The following is a 19,404-nucleotide window of genomic DNA, read 5'->3' on the forward strand; positions in this document are numbered from 1 at the left end:
TCCCTTCCTCCCTCCCTCCCCCCTTCCTTCCTTCCTTCCTTCCTTCCTTCCTTCCTTCCTTCCTTCCTTCCTTCTTCTTTTTCTTTCTCTTCCTTTCTTCTCCTCCTCCTCTTTTTTCTTTTCCTTTTGCTGGCACTTGGGTCTTGAACTCAGGGCCTTTAATTTACTGAACTGGCCCTCTTGAGTCATGCCTCCAGTTCTGCTTTTTGCTCATTATTTTGGAGATGGAGTCTCTCACACTTTTTTGCCTGGGCTGGCTTCACATTGTCATACTCCAAGTCTCAGTCTCCTGGGTAGCCTGAATTACAGGCATGAGCCACACACAGGTGATTCTGCCTTTCTGGGGACATTTGGTAATGTCTAGAGACATTCAGATTATCCAACTGGAGGTGTTGCTGGCCTATAGTGAGCCATGGCCACAATGCTGCCTATCTCCCTGTAATGCACAGAATGCTCTTTGTCCCTCAGCACAAAGAACCATGTAGTCTGTCAGATATCAGGAGTGCCAAGGTTGAGAGACTCTGCTCTAAGTCACTAAGGATTACCCTGGTGACTCTCTTTTGTCTTTCTTTTCTTTTTTTTTTCTTTTTTCTTTTTGGTCAGTTATGGGGCCTGAACTCTGGGCCTGGGCACTGTCCCTCAGCTCTTCAGCTCAAGGCAAGCGCTCTACCACTTGAGCCACAATGCCACTTCCGGCTTTTTCTGCTTATGTGGTGCTGAGGAATCAAACCCAGGGCCTCATGCATGAAAAGCAAGCACTTTACCACTGAGCCACCTTCCCAGCCCTCTCTTATCTTTCTTTTCCCTCATGCCTTTCAGATTGAGAATGGGCTCTGCATCTGTGCAGCCATGCCCAGCAAAGTCGTCATCCTCCGCTACAACGAAAACCTCAGCAAGTACTGCATTCGGAAGGTGTGTCGTGGTCTGGGCCATCCTGCTCTCCCAGGAAGGGGAGCCAGTGTGTGAAGCATCTCCGGGACCCTCTCCCCTCTGCCATCCTTCAGCTTGGGGTGACCTCCCTAGCTCTACAGAGCCCAGAGCTGTTAGAGATCCCAGCAGCTGCTCTTGGTTCACTTCTGTTTGGGAATGGCCTCTCCATCCAGCCAAGGAATTCAGCCTTTTGTGGTCCTTATAGGGATCGTGAGCTAGTATCTTCTCAGCACCCAGGGGATTTCTGTGAAGGGACAAGCCAGTGCTGCCTCTGTTTGACTTGTGATGAGGAGGTTGGGTCTCCCAGGAGCAGAGTGTTGGGTGAGGGTTGTCTGCAAGGCAGACGAGGCGTGCTCAGTCCTTGGAAGTTTTCTTGCTTTCAGAGGTGTCTGCTGTCCCCAGATATCGGCCATCATTAGCCTGGTTTAGTTCAGAGGTTTTTATGGTTTGTCCCAAAAGTGAAAGGAGGAAATGAATGATGCATAGTGGCTAAGTACAGAAAAAGTCTGCTTCTGGGAAGGAAGTTGTTAGCCTAGTTTGGGTGTTATTGAATACCCAGTGGGGAAGCAGTAGCTGACCTGCCCGCTCTTCATAATTCTTCCCCAATCCTTAGGAATGACAAAATTGAGGCCTTAGTTTGATTTTCCTGATCTTTTCACTTCATGCAACCTCAGCATTTCCCCTTCCTGGCAAGTGACGGATACATATTCAGTGCTGCTGCTGATCAAAGTTTGAACTGTTTGCTTCTGGAAAAGTCCAGAAACCATTGTATCTTTATGATGCCCGAGCAGCAGCTCGGAATAAGCCTGCCTGTGGGGTTGTTGTGTTTTGTTTGATGGCATTAGGATTGGCCCACAAGCAGGTACAAATAATTAGGAAGTAATTAGGACAGGAATGCAATAATGATGATGCCGATAATTGTGTAATAGAGTTCAAATTAGAAACTTAGACGCTATCAGGAAATATACTAAAGCCATGCATTCCAAGCACCAATAAGTTGGTATATTTTTTCATGGTGTCTCCCTCCCTGATAAAAATGCATTAAGTTCTGCCTTTTGGCTGAATTGGTGTTTCTGACCCCTTTTTGGATATAGTTTTGCCTTGTTTCCTAAGAAGTCTGGGGTTGTGTGAAACAACATAATAGGGTAGCAGACAGGTCACCTGGGAGGTCACCCCGAGAGGTCATCTTTTTTTGTTTGTGTGTTGGTCGTGGGGCTTGATATCTGGGCTTGGGCACTGTCCCTGAGCTCTTCACCTCAAGGCTTTACCACTTGATACAGCACCACTTCTGGCTTTCTGGTGGTTAATTGGAGATCAGAATCTCACAGATTTTCCTGCCCAGGCTGGCTTTGAACCATGATCCTCAGATCTCAGCCTCCTGAGTATCTAGGATTACAGGCGTGAGCTACCAGCGCCTGGCCTGGGAGGTCATCATTAGAGGCAGGAGCGGGTCTGGTGGTGACTATCTGCCAGGCTCGTTGAGATGCTTGGGGCTAGGACTAGGACAGCAGTGGGAATGGTGCCTCCATGTCACCTCTCACGTCCTCTCCTCTTCTTCATCCTCAGGAGATAGAGACCTCCGAGCCCTGCAGCTGTATCCACTTCACCAATTACAGTATCCTCATTGGAACCAACAAGTTCTACGAAATCGACATGAAGCAGTACACACTCGAGGGTAGGGCAGGGGGCCTCCTCCCACCCCCTGTCAGGCTTGGGGCCGCTTGGAAGGCATTTCTAAAGCTGCTTCTTGCCTGTCTTCACAGAGTTCCTGGACAAGAATGACCACTCCTTGGCTCCGGCTGTGTTTGCCTCGTCGTCCAACAGCTTCCCTGTGTCCATCGTGCAGGTGAATGGCGCGGGACAGCGAGAGGAGTACCTGCTGTGCTTCCACGGTGAGGAATCCCTGCTGGGGTCCTGTGGGGGGTGGGGGGTGGGGCCTGGCCACGTCATCGTGGCTCTGGGGCAGGGTGGGTTTCACAGGGGTATGGAGACAACCAATCCACTTCCAGGGCCCTCTGTAGGTGTCCTCTCCCCAACCAGAGCCCTACCCTATCCCAGCTAACATGCTCTCCAAAGGACAGATACTCAGCCCTCCATTTCCCCCATCCCTCCTGCATCTTACTATGTAGCTCCTCCTGATCTTGAATTCATGATCTTCCTGCCTCAACTCAACCAAGTGCTGGGATTATGGACTTCCTCCTCCTTCCTCCCTCTCCCTCTCCCTCTCTCCCTCCTTCTCTTTAGGTTTTTTCTTAATACTTTCCTCTTTTATTTTTTAGTTTTTAGTCTCTCCTTCCCTATCTCTGGCTCTCTTTCCCCTTTCTTCCTCGTCGCCTTATTTCCTCCCTGTCTGTTTTGTCTCTTCTTTCTTCCCCCTCCCCCTCCTTTTCTGCTCCCCCTCCTTTTCACATGAAGCATCTTTCTTTAATACATTTAAAAATTAATTTTAAAATCCTCACTTAATAAAACTGGGAGATGGCTCTGCAGAGATCCTTGGGCTGTCACAATCCAGTTCAATCTGGCAGGTGGTCCCCCAGGCTCTATCCTTGTTCTGTTGTCACAGTGTGTGTGTCTCTCTCTCTCTCACACACACACACACGTGTACATGCACGCATACACACACATACACATCTGCCATCTCTGCTGACACCCGTGTTCTTTACACCTTGCAGAATTTGGGGTATTCGTGGATTCTTATGGAAGGCGTAGCCGCACAGATGATCTCAAGTGGAGTCGCTTACCTTTGGCCTTTGGTACGTGAGTCATGGGTGGGGGCTCCTTTCACTAGCACTGGTGTCCTGGGAATTCTTGTTGGCCTAAGCACAGTGCTCATGGGATCCCTGAGACCAAAGGCCGTGCATAATAGTTCCCCAAAGACATTTGCGAGAGGATTCTGAGGCTCGCTGAAAAGTTGATCAGCTACCAGTCCCCAGGCCAACTGCGAAGACTGTTAAATTTTCGTGATCAAAGCGGGAGAAGGGGAAATGTTCCCTGTGGGTTTAAGTCACTTTCAGAGGCCCCATAGTACCCATCTGTATAACTAAACATGAATTAATTTACCCCGTTCACTCTAATTAAGCAGGACAGTTAGGCCATGCCTTTTGTGCTGGGGTTTGGCCTTGTGTTTGCTAGGCAGATGTGCTGTCAGTTGAGCCACCCAAACTCTTTTAGCCTTTAGTTATTTTTCAGGTAGGATTTCCCATTTTTTGTATGGGGCTGGCTTCTAATTGTGATCTTCCTAGCTATGCCTCCCTCAGCTGGGACCATGGGTGTGTGCTTATTTATTGAGATGGAGGTCTCACTAATTTTTTTCCGTGGGCTGTATTGAACCACAATCCTCCCAATCTCCAGCTCCAAATAACTAGGATCATAGGCCTGTTTCACCTATTTCATCTGGCTGGCCATGCTGATTCTTTATGCAACTGTAAACTACACTGCAGTGAACACCTCTATCTTGATCTTTGTACACTTGTCAAATAGTATCCTCTGATCACAAATCCCCAAAATATAGAGCTTCTGGTTCAAAGGACAGACAGACAGACATGCAGAGAGAGACACACACACACACGCGCGCGCGCACGCATGCATTTATGCACGCACATACACATGCAAATGCACATGCATGTATACACAAATACGTAAACTTGTACCTGTGTGGAAATTCTAAAATACTACTATGGCCAAAATACCCTTCAAGACTATTTTATGTATTTATCTACTGGTACAACTTACTGCAGCTGAGGATCCTGTGTTTTGATTGGACAGCCCTGCTCCGTGTGGTGAGAGCAGGGGCACCAGGACAGTGAAGAAGCCAACCCAGCTTCAACACAAGGCAGGCAACCCTTGGGAGCTCAGTAGGGGCTGGTGGCAAGAGGCCACGCTTCCTCCTGGAGGAGTCCTCGCCTCCACATGTCCAGTTGGCTCCCTCAGGCCACATGCAAAGCAGGGAGCCTATCCGAGGCTCAAGCACTGGAGCCAGGAGTGACAGTGGAGGAGCAAAGTAATAACTTGCACCAGGAATGTAGTGACAATAGCCTTTTCCCTCTAGGGGCCCCAGTTGGCTCATCTTCCCCTTGTCTTGGGGATCAAACCTAGGATGTTGTACTTGCTAGGCAAGTGCTTTGCCACTGAGCTACATCCCAGCCCATCAGTTTTTCTTTTTTGGTTAAAATTGACATTTTTTAAAAAAAAAATCTGTTGTTTTCAGTGCTTTTCTCTCTCTTCTCTCTCTCCTCTCTCTTCTCTCTGTTCTCTCTCTCTCTCTCTCTCACATCATAGAGCTTGAACTCTGGGTCTGGGCACTGTCCCAGAGCTCTTCAGCCCAAGGCGAGCGCTCTGAAACTTGAACCACAGTGCCACTTCTGGTTTTCTGGTGGTTAGTTGGAGATAAGAGTCTCACGGACTTTTCTAGCCCAGGCTGGCTTTGAACCGTGATTCTCAGATCTCAGTCTCCTGAGTGGCTAGGATTATAGGCGTGAGCCACTGGTACCTGGATACCAGTCTCTTTTTTAATTGACAGTTTTGAAGCTGTACTGGATACATCTGAGGTAAATAGGTGGGCATTCTCTTGTCTCCTCATCCTTCTAGCACTTTATGCAAATACAGGGATATAAGACAGTATATTATTTTCTGGTTCTATTATTTGTTGTTGTTGTTGTTTGTTTGTTTTTTGCCAGTCTTGGGGCTTTAACTCTGGGCCTGTATGCTCTCCCTGAGCTTCCTTTGCTCAAGGCTTAGCCTTCTACCACTTGAGCCACAGTGCTATTGCTGGCTTTTTTGAGTATTACTAGAGATTAGAGTCTCATGGGGTTTCCTGTTCAGGCTAGCCTGGAACTGCTATCCTCAGATCTCAGCTTCCTGAGTAGCTAGGATTATAAGCATGAGCCACCGGCACCCTGCTTGTTTTGTTTTTATTGAAATGGAAGTCTCACTGTGTAGCTCAGACTGACTTTGAACTTCTGATCCTTCCTGCTTCAGCCTCCTGAGTGCTGGGATTCCAAACCTGCACCCCTACACCCGACAAAAATTTAGATTCTTATCACCATCTTTTAAAAAGTTTTTATTACCAGGGAGTGGTTCTGTGGCTCAAGTGGTAGAGCGCTCGCCTTGAGCTGAAGAGTGCAGGGACAGTGCCCAGGCCCAGAGTTCAAGCCCGTGACTGACCAAAAAAGTTTTTATTACCAATAAAGTCGTACACTTTACACATTGCTTCGAGGTCCTACACGTATCTCTTCAGCTGTGCAGAACTCCATAGGTGACCCTCTATAATGTACAACTGAATTGATTTCCCATCTTCTGCTGTAACCAGCAATGCCTCAGCACGAGCATGCGCGGTTATCCTGGCGGGTGGAAATATTTGTGGGATAAATCCACCTACCTGGGAGTGCTGGGTCACAGAATGTGATGCAGCCAGATTTTGATTTCCTCTCTCTCAACCCTTCTTTGCCTCACACTCTTCCTCCATGGTGGCCACGCAGCCTACCGAGAACCCTACTTGTTTGTGACCCACTTCAACTCACTTGAAGTCATTGAGATCCAGGCGCGCTCCTCCCTGGGGTAAGCACTGCCCTGCCCTGCTTCGGTGGGCGGCTACAGAGCAAGCTGTTGGGGCCCGCCCAGCAATGGAAGTGACCTTCAGGGAACATAACTCTTTGTCTGTCCCTCACCAGGACCCCTGCCCGAGCCTATTTGGAAATCCCAAACCCACGCTACCTGGGCCCTGCGATTTCCTCGGGAGCCATTTACCTGGCTTCCTCATACCAGGATAAACTAAGGGTCATTTGCTGCAAAGGAAACCTCGTGAAGGAGTCTGGCACTGACCACCACCGGGTGCCCTCCACCTCCCGCAGGTATGGGACCCCCCTACCCCTCCCTCTTTCCCGGGGGCAAGGGCTGGGCCTAGGAGCACAAGGAAACCTGGCTAAACAGGCTGGAGGTTACTCTTTCCTTTATAATCACGTACAAACCACTAGGATTTTGAGATCTTTGGCCATGGAGTGGTATGTGCCTGTGGGAGGGAACGGGAGGCGACTTGGAAAAGTGGAAGGCACTCTCCCTTTTCAGGAATTTTCAGTGGCTCTGATAGGAACGGAGCAGGGGTTGTATGAGCTTCTGGGGGGAGACGATATGCTAGTGCAGTCCCACATGCTAATGATGCGCGAAGCCCCAGGTGAAAGACACAGGAGCGATTAGGGGTCACAGACCCATCAGAACTGCTGAAGGGAGTGTGCGGGGAGCAGAGGCCCACAGCCTGAATGGGGTGGCCAGAGAGGACCATAAGGCTGGGATGGCTGGTAAGGAGGGCTTCACTGTGAGGAGCTGCTTTTACTGCCTGTGGTGGAACATGGTTCCAATCTCAGTGAACAGAGGCAGAGACGATGGGTTTGCTTTCCTGCCGCTGCTGGGTGGGTCTGACATCAGCAGTTCATCCTCCATTTTCGCTTGGCTTGGGGGATGATCTTTGGCAGAGCGGAGACACCTGGGGTGTGGTTCACCGCAGGCCTCCTTTTTCTGCAGTTTAGCAGAGAAGCAAATTCATCTCTCTGCAAGAACCATAAAATGGAGGTGATAGATCGCTGGTTGTGAAGGGATGTGGAGATGAAGGCTGGCCACGTGGCCTTGAGAGGCCTTGAAGGAGAGTGGTTATCTTTCCTTTGGTTCATCAGGACTGACATCCTGAATGGACTTCCCTGAGCCAGTCTGCTTCCCAGGCAGGGAACCCCTTCTCTCCTCCCCTGTCTGCCTTACATCTGTCTCTGTGGTCACATGCTGTCATTTCTCTTCCATTACAAAGAGGCTTAATGCTGTTTTAGTTGGACTTGTTTTGTCTTCCATATTCAATGCCGCCTTCCAAGCTGGAACCTGAATCTCTACAGTTCGCCTATGTGGTGAGGGGGTAGAAAGGGCCTTTAGCTCCTCAGTGAACTGACCACTCACGGAATGGTCTCCAGGCACCGTCCTCTCTGTGTTCTAGATCTAGCTTCTTCAGAGAGGTGATTAGAGCCATGGGTCTGGATCAGTCTTCACCAGGACTGGGTGGCAGGTGTTTCAGACCAACAAAAAGTCCCCAGTGGAGCTGGCAGGTAGCTCAGTGGTAGAGTTCCTGCCTCACATGCATGAAGCTCTGTTGTGGGGAGCAAAGGAACCCCAAGTATTTTCACCCAATTCATTATTTACCATCATCATCTAGGACCAGGACCTTTTTTTCCTTCTTTTTAGCCAGCTGGACTGTTGTGTTGCCCTGCTCAGTTTCCTAGCCATGGCTGGGGACCGTTAACTTTCTGACCATGCACAAATGCCACAAAGACTGAGGAAGTCACCTAGCGGGAGAGGTGACGGATGTGGCATCTGTGTCACCTGTGATGAATACAGGCTTTCTCAGAAACACTCCCTGGCATCAGGCTCATGGTGAGCCCCCTGTCTCCTGGGTGGGTAGCAGACTTAACTGCCGAATGCAAGGTATCCTTCTGCCCTTTCTCAGCTCTGGAAAATGGCGGAAGGATACTGTATGGGAATCCCAGCTTGCCCCTACCCCTCCATCCCTGTCTTCTTGTCTGTGGTGATGCCTAGAGACACCACCCCGCCCCACCTATGAGGCCTCTACTCTTGTACAGTGAGCTTGCAATAGATTAAAAGCCGGTACTAAGAGCAGGGAAAGGAAGCCAAGCATCCTGCCCTCTTTGCGACTCAATGCCCAAAGTAAAATACACTTAAGTCTTCATTGTGTTGCTCATTTCCTTGGATGAGAAGGAGCCACCCTCCTCAGCCTGCCCCTCTCTCCTTGCCAGTAGCCCCAACAAGCGAGGCCCGCCCACGTACAACGAGCACATCACCAAGCGCGTGGCCTCCAGCCCGGCACCCCCTGAAGGCCCCAGCCACCCCCGTGAGCCAAGCACACCCCACCGCTACCGCGACCGAGAGGGCCGGGCCGAGCTGCGCAGGGACAAGTCTCCTGGCCGGCCCCTGGAGCGGGAAAAGTCCCCTGGCCGCATGCTCAGCACGCGCCGGGAGCGCTCCCCGGGCAGGCTGTTTGATGACAGCAGCAGAGGCCGGCTGCCGGCGGGGGCCGTGCGGACCCCCCTGTCCCAGGTGAACAAGGTAAGGCCTGGGCACAACCCTCGTGGAGGCGGGAGGAGGCCTCGGGGTCACTGTTGTGTAATAAATAAATGAGGGTTGGGAAGGTGGTTCAATGGTAGAGTGCTTGCCTTGCATGCATGAGGCTCTGGGTTCGATTCCTCAGCACCCCGTAAGCAGAAAAAGCCAGAAGTGGTACTGTGTCTCAAGTGGTAGAGCACTAGCCTTGAGCTGAACAGCTGAAGCACAGCACCCAAGCCCAGAGTTCAGGCCCCACGACCGACAAAAGAAATGGGATACTGTCACTGAAATTCAAGGCCTAGCTGGGATTGAGGAGGAATACATGTGAGCTTAGGAAGAAAAGGCTTCCTTTATTTCCGAAAGGCTTCCTGAACAAACGAGAGCAGGTATTTGTGATGACGTGGACACACTGCGGAAGAGCTACGGGGAATGTTGTTCTCTGCCTAGAGGCCGCTGTTAGCAGCGTCTGGGTTGTCTCAGTTATCACAGTATGTGTGATCCCCACCAATTCTTCCATGCAGTGCCGTGAGCATCATGCTTTCCCACAGATACACATATACATGTTGGATTCCTTCCCCTCTCCCCCCAAAGGCTACAAAAACTTGTGAAAGACATCACCTTTTAGAAGAACTTTTTTCTTTTTTAATGTGTATGTCTGTGAAAAGCCAGCTCATGCTTAGCTTTTTTGCTCAAGGCTGGTTACTCCATACTACTTGAGCCACATTTACAGTTGGTGGCTATTCTTTTTTCTTTCTTTCTTCCTTTTGTTTTTTGGGGGGGGTGCTGGTGTTTAATTGGAGATAAGGATTTCTTGGATTTGTCTTGCATGGCTGGCTTCAAAATTGCAATCCTTAGTTCTCAGTCTCTTGAGTAGCTAGGATTACAGGTATAAGCCACTAGTGCCCAGCAAGAACTTGAAGAACTTTTTGAAAGTTTTTAACCATGTGCATATATTCACCTGGGTGATTCCTTAGAGATTAGAGAGGTTAGATTTCTTAGAGATTAGAGGTTTGAGATGGAGGACAGGGGTGTTGGCCTGGAGTGAGGCAGCTGGCTCAGTGAGAGAGCTAGGCTCTGGTGCTTCTTGATCTTTGATGGGCCTCTGTTAAGTCCCCAGAGGCTGATTTTCTGCGTGGTATTTTCCTTCTAAAATTACCTACTGTCAGCCCTTTTATTGCAAAGAAAGGGATCAACATAGATTGTTGTGGGTTTTTTCCCCATAAAACTCTTACGTGCACATGCATGCTTGTGTGCATACATGAGCACATACAAAGGAGGAATTCAGGTTGGAGCATTTTCAGTGACTTTAGTTCTCAGACTGCCCCAGGCTTTGAGGGTTGGCACTGTGATTTGCCCCTGCCCTGCACAGCATCCCTGTCAACCACTAAAGGACAGATTCTGTGCTATAGACCACCAGTTCCCAGCTTCATCTGACTTCTTCCTTATTTCTACTTTGCTTCCTAGGTCTGGGACCAGTCTTCAGTATAAATCCCAGCCAGAAAACCAACAACTACTCATCTCAGTCTGCAGGAAAACACCAAACACACTATGGATGCCCACTGTGGGGGACCCTAGCGCCTGCCTGCCTGGCCAGCCCCTGGCCCAGCTGGGCCCAGCCCCATCCCCGCATAGACACCCCTGTCTCCAGGGGGTGAGGGTGGCTGAGGCCCTTGGGCGCCTCCTCCAGGCACCTTCCTGCAGTCTTTCTCTTTGCACTTTGTTACTCCCTCAGCATTCACAGACTTTGGTACCTAGCTGTGGCCTGTACCAGTTCATCACCGGAAACCAACCCAGACCCTAACTGTGCTTAGAATCCTACTTAGCTATTGAAGATCTTAGGGTTGGTTGGTTTTCTTTTGTTTTTGTTTTTGGTTTTTTTCTTCCTTTGTTTCTTTTGTTTTCTCCTCCTCCTCTTCTTCCTCCTCTTCTTCTTCCTCTTCCTTCTCCACCTCCTCTTCTTTTTTTTTTTTTAAAGAGAACGGAATTCTTAATAGATTTGAATAGCAATGTATTTCCTGTTGTAGTCATTTTTAGCTAGATCACATCATCAGGTCTTTGCCCCTGAAATATAGTATAGAAAAGTCCGTCTGCCAGTTGGCTAACTCCCGCCTTCATGTAGCTGCATTCTTTGTCCCAATTCATTCTCATAGATGGCCCTGTTTTATCCAGGGTGACATCGTAGCCAAATGTTTACTGTTCTCATTGCCTTTTATGGCCTTGACGATTTCCCCTCCCACCAGCTGAGAATGTACGGAGGTCATCAGGCCTCCTTGGAGGCAGTAACCTGGGGCCAAGGGACCTCACTGAGCTTTCCCTCTCTGCCCCTCAGCGTCTCATCCCCTCCCCCAGCCTGCTGTCCCTGCTCTCCCTGTAGCTTTGGCCAGGAAAGCATGCAATAGACTTGCTCGGAGCCCAGCATTCATGGGTCTTGGGGTTGAGCAGGGGCCTGGGGTCACCCACCTCCTGTCCCCCCATGGTGTGTTGCTCCCCACTCTGGGATGGGGGAGAGACCTGTCCGGGAGCTCTGCATGGCGGTTCACTGCATGTGCTGCCCCCTGACCGGGCTGCCTCACCCACCCCACCCCACCCCTTGGGTTGCTCTGCCAATGTATTGATGCCATCCCATAGCTCCCGCCGAATCGAGACCCTCTGACCACTTGCCAACTAATGGCAACATCAAGCTACAGCCTGTAGCACTAAACAAACCAACCAACCACAAAACGCTCAAGCCTTACGACCAGAGAAGGATTTCAGCAAACCACACCTCTCTCTCTCTCTCTCTCTCTCTCTCTGTTTTCCCTTGACCTTCACGCTTCCCTGCCGACTTCCTCGAGATGACTCTGTTCACACAAAACCCAGCACGGTTCTATCCCACGAAACTGTGACTTTTCCCAAAAGAGCCTTTCCCTAGGGCTAGACCTAAGACCCGGATGTTGGAGAGAGAAAGCCGCATCTCAGCTCTTCCAGCTCAACTCTGTGGGGTTGGCAGGTCCCCCCTCCGGTGCGGTGCGGCTCACCCTCGTTCTCTCTACCCTCTCTCGAGTGTAGAGTTCCTGGAGGCTTTGCAGTTGGCAAGCTAACTAGCGGCCTTATTTCTGCCTTCAATCTCCCTCGAGGCCTCTCCTGCTGTGAATTCGTCACCACTCTTAGGCACCTCCTGACCACCGAGGCACATCCTAGGTAGGCTGAAAGGTAGATAGACTTGTTCCCCTGGGAGCAGGTGACCGTGACTGTGTGTTCAAACCCATGTGTCCACAGTTCAGGTCACTTTCCAGATTGCAACCTGGCCCAAATACCGGCTCCTTCCTGCTCGTCTCTTTAACCTAAGTGCTTTCTTGTTTGAAACGCCCATGCACCTCCATGTCTTAGCCCCTTTGGCAATGTGTCCTGCTGTTGTGTTTTATGTGTTGCTTGGATTTTTGGGGGGGTCATTATGCTCTTCCCCCCATCCCCCAGGGCAGATCTGACTGAATGTTTGCTGAAGTTTTTGTCTCTTGGTCCATAAGTATTTGGAAAGGTCATTGATAATTGGTCTTTCAGTCTTGGCATTTCATTTAGGATCTCCATGAGAAACGGGCGTCTTGAGCCCTGAAAATGTATATCGTGTGTCTCATTTGTGAAATGCTTCCTGCTCTATAGAACTAGCTCAAAAGACTGTACATATTTACAAGAAACTTTATATTCGTAAAAAAAAAAGGAAATTGAATTGGTTTCTACTTTTTTATTGTACAAGGTGCATTTTTCAACACTTACTTTTGGTTTCAATGGTGGTAGTGGTGGCCAGCCATCTTCACTGGAGGGTGGCGAACTCCGTGTGACCACCAAGATGCCAGCAGGAAATACCGAAAACACAAAATTGCAGTCAAAAGCTTATTAGCATAAATCAGATTCTAGGTCTCCAAAAGTACAGGCTTTTTCTTCATTACCTTTTTTATTCAGAGTGAGAAAGAGAACATAAGGAATAATTGAAGATCCACCTTGAGAGGAATGCACTTGGTTGTTGCAGAATAGTGAAATAAAGCAATGATCTAAAAACATTTGCTTTGGTGCAGTGATCTCTTTGCTTGGCAGAGACCATGAAGAACATGCCGTGAGCGTCGATCTGGGGTCATACAATCTGGCGAGACCTTTACTCTGTGGGAGGCATGGTTACAGCATGCTACCATCCTGAAATCAAGAGCTTGGTGACATTCACGTCCACAAGTGTGACATCATTGGTTTGGCTGGTAAATATTCCCAGGGAACTATGAATGGGTTATTAAGGCCATTTTAGAGGTCTGGAACCAGGAAAGCTGCTTAAGTAGTCAAGTAGGCCATTTAGAAAGGATTACTCAAGAATAGATTACCTACTCAAGAATAGATTACCTACGCTGCAGTTTACCCAGGAAAGCAGGTTGAGGGAAGATTTCTCCTATCCCCTTAGGATGGGGTCATTGAAAATTTAATAATATGCATTCCTTCAGAGAGAGCACTCTGCTCAAGGTAACCAAAAACGTGAGCACTTCTGTTTTTAAGTGGATGGATTTTTATAGTCTGCAAGTTAAATTTTCACTACCATTTTGTTATATTAACTAGCTTGGTCAAGATAAAACATTAGTTTTGGCAAATGGTGGAATTGTTTATTTATTTATAGCTATACTTGGGTCTTTGACCTTGTGATTGCTAGTAGGCACTTTAGTGCTGAGCCATACCTCCAGTTTTTTGTTTTTGTTGGCCATGGAGCTTGAAGTCAGGGTCTGGGTGCTGTCCCTGTGCTCTTTTGCTCAAGGCTAGTGCTGTACCTCTTTAAGCCACAGCTCTTCTGATTTTTCTGGGGGTTAATTGGAGATAAGAGTTTCATGGACCTACCTGCTTGGTCTGGATTTGAAATGCGATTCTCAGATTTCAGCCTCCTGAGTAGCTAGGATCACAGGCATGGGCCAAACAGTGCCTGGCTGCCTCCAGCTCTTTCTTTTGCACTTACCCTTTTAGGAAAGGTTTTGTTTTTTTTTCCTTTTTTTGGCCAGTCCTGGGGTCTTGAACTCAGGGCCTGGACACTGTCCCTGACTTCTTTTGCTCAAGGCTAGCACTCTACCACTTGAGTCATAGCACCACTTGCGTTTTTTCTGTTTATGTGATACTGAGGAATTAAACTCAGTGTTTCATGCATGCTAGGCAAGCACTCTACCACTAAACTACATTCCCAGCCCCAAGGTCTTGCTTTTTGCCCAGGCCTCTTCATGAACCATGGTCTGCTTCCCCTTCACCCCGCCTTTTGGGCTTCCTGTCCTAGCTGGAATGACAAAGCATGTGCCACCATGCCTCGCTTCTTTCCATTGAGATGGAGTCTCATAAACTTTATTACTTAGGTTATCCCAGAACCACAAGCCTCCCAGACTCAGAAACTGGGATGAGAAGTTCCCACCACATGCTTAGCTATTGGTTGAGAAGGGGTCTTGTATGTATGCTGAGGCTGGCCTCAAACTATGATCCACTGTTCTCAGCCTCTAGAGTAGGATTACAAGTACCAACCACCAGGGCCTCACTGAAGTTTTTCAATAAGGTAATCTGACTGTGACCAAAATTTAGCCTGCAAGGTCCTCTATCTGGCATGGTTTGTGATGGGAGCCAAAGAGAATTCTAATCCTCTTTTGTATTTGACTGTTGGCCATAAAAACCTGACGTAGGATTACAAGGATGAAAAGAATTCAGGGATGAAGTGAAATGTCAGAACCTTCCTTTCCTTAGAACATTAGAAAATTCCAACCAGTCATTTTGGCCATTGTCCTTAGATTCTTTTTTTTTTTTTTTTTTGGTCGGTCGTGAGGCTTGAACTCTGGGCCTAGGCTCTGTCCCTGAGCTCTTCAGCTCAAGGCAAGCACTTACTACTTGAGCCACAGTGCCACTTCCAATTTCCTGATGGTTAGTTGGAGATGAGTCTCACAGACTTACCTGCGTGACTGGCTTTGAACTGTGATCAGTTCAAAGCCAGATCTCAGCCTCCTAAGTAGCTAGGATCACAGGTGTGAGCCACCGGCACCTGGATTCCTTAGGATTCTTGATGGCCTGAATGACTTCAAAAGCTAAGTGAACATGAGTTAGTTCCAAAAGGAATATGCCAAGAAAGGTTCTTTGGATCCTAAGGATCAACTGCAAAAAAACGACCACCGAATTACCCATTGCACCATAGAAAGAGGCCATCCTTCTTTGCTGCTACTCCTGTTCCTTAATGAACCTGAAATCCAGTGTCAGGGCTTCTGTGCTTCCAACTTACTTTTCACAAAACTAAAGATGGAGTCCAAAGCAAACTGCATAACCAGGAACCTGAAGCATTCGGCCCCAAAGAGATGTTTTGCTTAATAAGACTGACAAGCTAATCTATCTGCAGAATTAGGCCTTTTAAATATGGTTGGTTTTAGAAGACCATTCCTGGGGATTTAGGTTAAGGCTGGCCTTCCAGGGCTGAGGCCTGGGATCTTTCTGCCAATCCAAGCAGTTAAGGTGCTTTGTTCCTGTGGTTCTCAGCAGGGGAGAGTATGCTGCCTTAGAAACTATTTGGTGATGTCTGGAGATGTCTTGATTCTCATAACTGTGGTGGTGGTGGTGTGGTAGCTACTGGTACCCAGGGGATGGGAACTAGGGATGCTGCTAAACATCCTCCAGTCACAGAGAATGACCAGGCCCCAAATGTCAGTAGTGCCAAGATTGAGAAAGGAGTCTTGTGCTATTGCACTTGTCCCAGTCACGTTTCTTTCTTGGTGGTTTTCATACTCCTGATGCTATCTGGAGTATGGGGATTGTGGCTCTAGGCACAGTATTTGTTTAATCAGATGTTTAATCATTTGTTTAAATCAGATGTTGATACATTCCTTAAGGTGGGGAATGTGGAGTAGTGGAAATTGTTCAGCAGCGAGTAGCATTTTCCTTGAGCCTGTCAATGATTAATGGAAGTCTGTTTGCCCGGAACGGGTTATTAGAGGTAGAGGAAAGGACTTTGAAAATGACTTTGCTACTGTACATAACTCTGGCTCTTTCAAAGCCACAAAACAGGGCAAATGAGGCTGACCCGCAACATTCACATCTGAAGCTGCCTCTTCTCATTGGTGGTTCACTATTAATATAGGATGGGGTAGCCAGGTTCCAGGGCTCATGCCTATAATCCTAGCTACTCAAGGAGGCTCAGATCTGAAGTTAAAAGCCAGCACAGGCAGAAAGGTCTGTGAGACTGTCTAGTTAACCAGCAGGAAGTGGGGGAGTGGCTTAAATAGTAAGAGAACTAGACTTGAACAGGAAAAGTAAGTAGGAGTGGAAGGCCCTGAATTTACGGCTCCGTGCCAGTGCACGCACACATACATACACAGAGATGGGGTGGGGTGAATATAGTTGAGGGGTAGGGAGGACAGGAAGGACAAAGTTCCTTTAGTTTATATATAAAAAGGACAATGCAGGCTAGGTGCCAGTGGCTCAAGCCTATAATCCTAGCTACTCAAGGGGCTGAGATCTGACAAAGGTAAATCTGATTGACTTTCCTGCCCAGGGTGGGGTAGGCTTCAAACTGTCATCAGATCTCGGCCTACTGAGTAGCTAGGATTATAGGCGTGAGGCATCAGCGCCTGGCTTGGAAGATCCTTCTTTTTTGTCTTATTTGTTTTTTGGAAGATCCTTTTAATAAGGATCTTCATCCCATTCGGGGGTGGGGGGTGGGAAGCCCTAATGACCTAACCACCTCTTAAAAGCCCATCTTCTGATAGTACCACATAGACAACAAAACACCACAGCAGTTGGGGATCAGAAGAACTGGATGAACACTTGGAAGTGAAATTGTGCTCATATAGAAAGAAACCGAGCTAAATTAAATTAAATTTGTTTTTAAACTCAAATGGCCCTATCTCTGATTCTGAGTATGGATGGTGTCTCTTTGAGAATCTGAGTTTTCAGTCTTGGCCTTTAGAGTCTTAAAGATGTCCTTACCGAGCCAGCTGAGATGCTGGCACTGTCTTCTGTATGCAGCCAGATCCCATTCATGCTGCAAAAGCTTTGCAGGAGCCCTACACATACATCCAGGGCTAGTCCAAACTCTCATTTTCCAGGGCAGGAAATCACTGGGAGGACACGTGGTTTGCCCAAGGTTACACCGCTGGTGAACAAACGCAGCTCAATCAGTACAACCCAGCTCCAGTGTCTACTCTGGGAAAGAAGATGGTGGCTGATGCAAACTGGACATCAGCATAGTGACTCCATCTTCAAGACAATCGGCTTCTCTTACATACTCATGAGTGGAACCAGAGGGAAGGAAAGAGCCTTGCCTGGGTCCTTAATTCTTTGGTCTCAATGTTTTTGACATGGTTCTACAGGTCAGCCCTCCCCATCCAGATTCAGATTCAACCAACCACAAACTGAAGAGGAAGAAGAAAAAATTCTGGAACTGTTTGATTCCCTAAGAAACATAGTTTAGCTATTTACATAGGATTTACATTGTATTATGTTACTTGCAGATGATTTCAAGTAGATTGCATGTATGCAGCTTAAATGCAAATATTAGGCCGTCTTATAGAAGGAACTTAAGCATTGGGAGATTTGGGTATCTGAGGGAGCCTTGGAAGCCATCCCCCAAGGATACTGAGGGATGGCTTCAATATGGCTCCATTTTACTTGTTTCCAGGTCTGTCTTTTGGCTGAGTCAATGTATATATAAATTCCAGAGGGGAAATCTGTCTCCACTGAAAATCAATGAGTTAAGCTTTGACCATGTAGTCAGTCCCCACCTATCAAGGCTAATGAGGCAGGCAAGAGAGCTGAATTGCAAAATGTAACTCAAAATGTGACTTGGCCTTTGTGGTACCTTTCCATGTCCATGAAGTCACCTTGTTATTTCCAGCTTCTCGGGTATCGAGGTGCCCACCACTTGGTTCTGTGGGCAGCCTTCCTCTCCACTACAACTGGCTTCCTTATGTGCTTTTTAAGAGGCCAGGAGATCTTTGATAAGTAGACGTGGAGAATGCTATCGAGGGCTATTTCACACTTCCGTGGCCACTTCATGAGTCCTCAGGGTATCAGGGCCCAGACATTTCTAGGGTGACTAGCTGTAAGCGAGTGTTTACTTTGCACTTTCACCTTGGATGTTTCTCCCCTTTGTGGGCAGAGCTCATTTTCATGCTATGTTTTCTTGGAGCTGATGGCTCTCTGAGCTGACTCTAGCTGGCAGATTTTCCAGTTGGTTACAGAAAGGGGGGTGGTGCTGTGCTTACTCGGGTAGGGAGCTCCTGTCCTGGGTCCTGGGTGTCCTGGAGTCTCAAGCTGGGTCCCCAGCCATTGAGCCCTGTCCTTCAGCTGCCAGGGGCAGAGGGGCTGGGCTCAGCTCGTCAGGAATTCAATGCTAGTGCTGTCTCTGAACATTTTTTGGTATTGAGCTTGGTTAGCTATGCATTTTCAAAACTTTTTTTTCCCCCCAGTCCTGGGGCTTAAGCTCAGGGCCTAGGCACTGTCCCTGAGCTTCTTTTGCTCGAGGCTAGTACTCTACCACTTGAACCACTGTGCCATTTCTGGCCTTTTCTGTTTATGTGGTACTGAGGAATCAAATCCAGGGCTTCATGCATGCTAGGCAAGCACTCTGCCACTAAGCCATATTCCCAGCCCTCACCTCGAAACTATTTTCAAACATCCACTTTTGGAAAAAGGTTGTTTAATAGTCCCGGAAGTCCCAAGAGGGCTTTCAGGATAAGATGGTTTAATTATCCAGCCTAGGAAGCACAGACTAGAACATGGAAGAGCTTCCCTCTCCTAAGCTTTAGTGTTTCATGATGTCCAAGAAAAGGCTCAAAGAACACTAGCAGGGCTGGGCATTGTGGTGCAGGCCTGTAATCCAAACTACTCGGTTAGCTTTGATAGGATTGCTGTTTTAAGGCCAGCCTGGGCTAAGTTAGGGAGACTATCTGAAGAACCAACCGGGACTAAGGGAACAGCTCAAGCTGGAGACTTCTTGCTAGCAGAAAGCTGAGGACAAAACCAAACTCTAGAACACTGGGACTTTTCCGTGCCTTTGGGAGGACAGAGCCTCTTCTAGCTGATAACGGTGTCCATTTAATGGCGTCATGTCCTGAGCCTAGGCTCTGCTCCATCGGCCTCATGTAGGAGGAAAATCCTTTGGGGTGAGGGTGCTGTCTACCTGCCTGAGTCAGGAAGCTGCATCCTGGGCTGAGCAGTTAAATTCCAAACTGTGGTGAGAGGTTGATGAAGGCAATGCCCTGAGGCAGCTGTGGAGTCCAGCCCACTCCAAGTGCCCAAAGGCGACCCCAAACCGCCTGACAAGTGTCTAGTCTCCTGGAGAACAGTCTAGTCTCTAAGCCGGGAGTGGTTCTATCCAAATACCTAAACAGAATCAAAACTTCCTTCAGATGTGGG

The 19,404-nt window shown here is 48.3% G+C and overlaps 1 protein-coding gene across 1 annotated transcript in view; it reads left to right on the forward strand.

The window, feature by feature from the left end:
- The window catches only part of Cit (citron rho-interacting serine/threonine kinase), a 165,823-nt gene extending 155,301 nt beyond the window's left edge, over positions 1-10,522 (forward strand). Inside the window, exons 42-49 of the mRNA XM_013014323.1 lie at positions 820-912; positions 2,497-2,605; positions 2,694-2,822; positions 3,603-3,683; positions 6,408-6,486; positions 6,600-6,779; positions 8,718-9,027; positions 10,489-10,522. Of these exons, the coding sequence (XP_012869777.1) occupies positions 820-912; positions 2,497-2,605; positions 2,694-2,822; positions 3,603-3,683; positions 6,408-6,486; positions 6,600-6,779; positions 8,718-9,027; positions 10,489-10,512 (1,005 nt within the window). The 3' untranslated portion in view covers positions 10,513-10,522. The remainder of the gene's footprint in view (positions 1-819; positions 913-2,496; positions 2,606-2,693; positions 2,823-3,602; positions 3,684-6,407; positions 6,487-6,599; positions 6,780-8,717; positions 9,028-10,488) is intronic.
- The last annotated feature ends 8,882 nt before the right edge of the window (positions 10,523-19,404 follow it).

The sequence above is a fragment of the Dipodomys ordii genome, unplaced genomic scaffold, assembly GCF_000151885.1.
Source record: "Dipodomys ordii isolate 6190 unplaced genomic scaffold, Dord_2.0 Scaffold23, whole genome shotgun sequence".
NCBI lineage: Eukaryota > Metazoa > Chordata > Mammalia > Rodentia > Heteromyidae > Dipodomys > Dipodomys ordii.